Source organism: Cinclus cinclus, chromosome 9 (assembly GCF_963662255.1).
Source record: "Cinclus cinclus chromosome 9, bCinCin1.1, whole genome shotgun sequence".
Classification (NCBI taxonomy): domain Eukaryota; kingdom Metazoa; phylum Chordata; class Aves; order Passeriformes; family Cinclidae; genus Cinclus; species Cinclus cinclus.
In genome coordinates, this window is record NC_085054.1 from 7,473,848 (window position 1) to 7,476,554 (window position 2,707).

At 55.7% G+C, this 2,707-nt stretch overlaps 1 protein-coding gene across 1 annotated transcript; it reads right to left on the reverse strand.

The window, feature by feature from the left end:
* Positions 1–508: 508 nt before the first annotated feature.
* On the reverse strand, positions 509–2,263 carry HOXD13 (homeobox D13). The gene is made up of 2 exons (XM_062498525.1): positions 1,555–2,263; positions 509–759 (listed from the first exon to the last, which is right to left on the reverse strand). Exons 1-2 carry the CDS (start codon positions 2,261–2,263, stop codon positions 509–511), a joined length of 960 nt encoding a protein of 319 aa, XP_062354509.1.
* Positions 2,264–2,707: the final 444 nt, after the last annotated feature.

Sequence of the window (2,707 nt, forward strand, 5' to 3'; positions counted from 1 at the left end):
CGGCTTTCTTGTATTTCCGATTTTTTTTTTTTTTCCACTCGGCGTGTTTTGAAGTTTACGATACCAAATCAAAACTGACACTTTTTGGCACTGGCTGTTGCTCAGAGAAAAAAAAAAAAAAAAGAAGAAGAAGAAAAAAGAAGAAAAAAAAAAGGAAATAAACACGAAATTTCCCCCCCCCCCCCAGACTTAAGCATTAAAGAAAATTATAATTGTTACCGTTCAACATATTTAAATTGGTTTATACTGGCCTAGAGGGAAGAACAGAAAATATAATTAATATTAATATTATTATTATTTTCAAAAAGAAGAAACTATAATTCAATTCAAGACTTGTCAACACTCCCTTAGACTGAGAGAAAAACGCTGACTTTCACGGAAAACAATTCCCGAAATTTCGCCACCGCTGGAAGGACAAAAAAATTAAATATATTTTCAAGTCTTTTCAAAAGTCTTTAGCTGGTTGTAAATTGAGTTTATATTTTCATCACAATCCACACCTAATGGATCAGGATACGTTGTCTTTCAGTTTGGAGACTATTTTCTTATCCTTCACCCTCCTGTTCTGAAACCAAATGGTAACTTGTCTCTCAGACAGGTTTGTGGCTGCGGATATCCTTCGCCTCTTGTCCTTGTTAATGAACTTGTTAATGGCATATTCATTCTCGAGTTCTTTAAGCTGCAGTTTTGTATACGGCACTCGCTTCTTTCTCCCACGTCGGTAGACACACATATCGGGCTGGTTTAGTGCAACGTCCCCTATTGTAAAAGACATTATGTGAAAAATCAGAATTTTATTACAGGCGTTTAAAGCTTAAGCGATACTTGTTGGGCACTGGCTTTCATGGGCAAATAAATAATGCCGGGTTGTTTACAGTTTATTATTATTTACACTGCCACATTATTTGCACTCTAGTAAAGCACCACCAAAACTTTGATGGACTGTCATCACTTTTCAGGCATGCATCGCTAACCGAGCATGCAGGGCGGCGGGGGCATTGGCTGGGGGGCTGAGAGTGGGTCGGTGCTGGCAGCGCACACACACAAATCCCTTTCGGTGAGAGTTTCCCGGGTTTGTTTGCATGTGGTTTGTGCCTCCGTGCCCTCACTGCTCGCAGGGTCTTAAGTGCTCTGGGGCCGCCGGATCAGTCGCTCGCCGGAGAGGCAGAGGAGAGCGAGCCTTCGAGCCACCGTCCTGCAAACTCCAAACGCGACTACAAACCCGGTCACCGAGGGAAGCAGCGGGAGAAAGGGCCCGAGGCCGGCCCGGCGCTCGCGGGCCGGGGCTCCGGTGCCCTGGCGCTGGTGGCGGGAGGTTCTGGGGTCAGTCCCGCGGGTATGGAAAACAGGGGGTGAGGATTTCCTCGGGGGTAGACGGCCGAGGGGGGAGTGAGAAAAAGAGAATATCCACCGCCCCCACCCTGCTCTATGCGTGTCTGTGCAGCTTGTCCAGCTCGGCAGGCCGCCCCTGCAGCCCGGGGGGCGGGGGAGGGGACGGAAAGGCGGAGGAGGCGCGGGGGAGTTCTGCTCAGACCATTTCTCCCCCTCTCGTACCTGGAAAGGACGATTTCCAGAAGTGTGAGCTCTGTGTCTGATCTTTGGCACAGTAAACCTGACTATTCCAGCCATTAGCCAGAGTCCAAGACTGATAGCCCTCCATTGATATGTATGTTTCGTGTCTCGGTTCCCCAGAGCCAAACGTTGAGACCATGTCTATGTACCCAGGAACGTGCTGGTAGGGGGTTGTATAGCCCTGGTAGAAGGACACTTCCTTTGCCCTGGAGGAGACTTCATTGGCTGGGACACTCGTGCTGGTCAAGCTGGAGACGTCCATGTACTTTTCCACGGGAAAGCCGCCAATGGAGGCATGGGGGGGAGACTTCAGGGCGTTTTGCTGTATCCCAACCCCGTGGGACATCCTGCAGCTATAGTATCCATTGCCAAAGTGATACCCATAGCCCAGCGCTGGGGCGGCGGCCGCCGTGGTGGAGCCCGGGCAGTCCTTGGTCGGGGGGTCGGGCCTCGCCGCCGCCCCCGAGCGCTCCCCTCCGCCGGCGTAGGCAAAACCCGAGGCGGCGGCGGCGGCAGCGGCGGCGGCGGCCGCTCGGCCCGTGTGAGCCGCCCCGAAAACGGGCGAGGAGAGAAAATTACGGCACTGCCCGGGGGCTCCGCCGCCGCCGCCGCCGCCGCCGCCGCCGCCGCTGCTGTCGCCGCGCAGTCCGTCCATCTCCCAGCTCGCTGCTTTGCTCATGGCCTTGCACATCGCGGGCGGCGGCGGCGGCGGCTCGGTCCCCGGCCGGGCATGATGCGGACGGTTATTTGCTTCCAACAGGTTGGATCCTGGCGGTACGTTTATAAAAACGAAGTCCAGGTTGGGAGGGGGGACCGGGGTGGGGGCGGCCGGCCCCAGATTAGTTTGCCTCAGCCCGGGGGGCTGCTCATAGGCTGCCGTCGGAACATGTGACCCTCCCGCTGCCCGCACTGCCCCTTTCGCCTCGCAGCCCCCCGGTCGGCACCGACGGCGCCCCCACCCTCTACTCCCACCCCCGCCCCGCCACCGCGCTCCCGCCCCGCCGCGGCCCCGGCGCTGGAGCGGGGGGAGGCTGGGCGGGCGAGCGGCGGTGATGCCCCTCCGGACCAACCTAGGCCCCCGTTGCCTTCATCTCCCCCTTCCTCCTGCCCGCGGCTTCAAAAAGGCCTCCCGAGT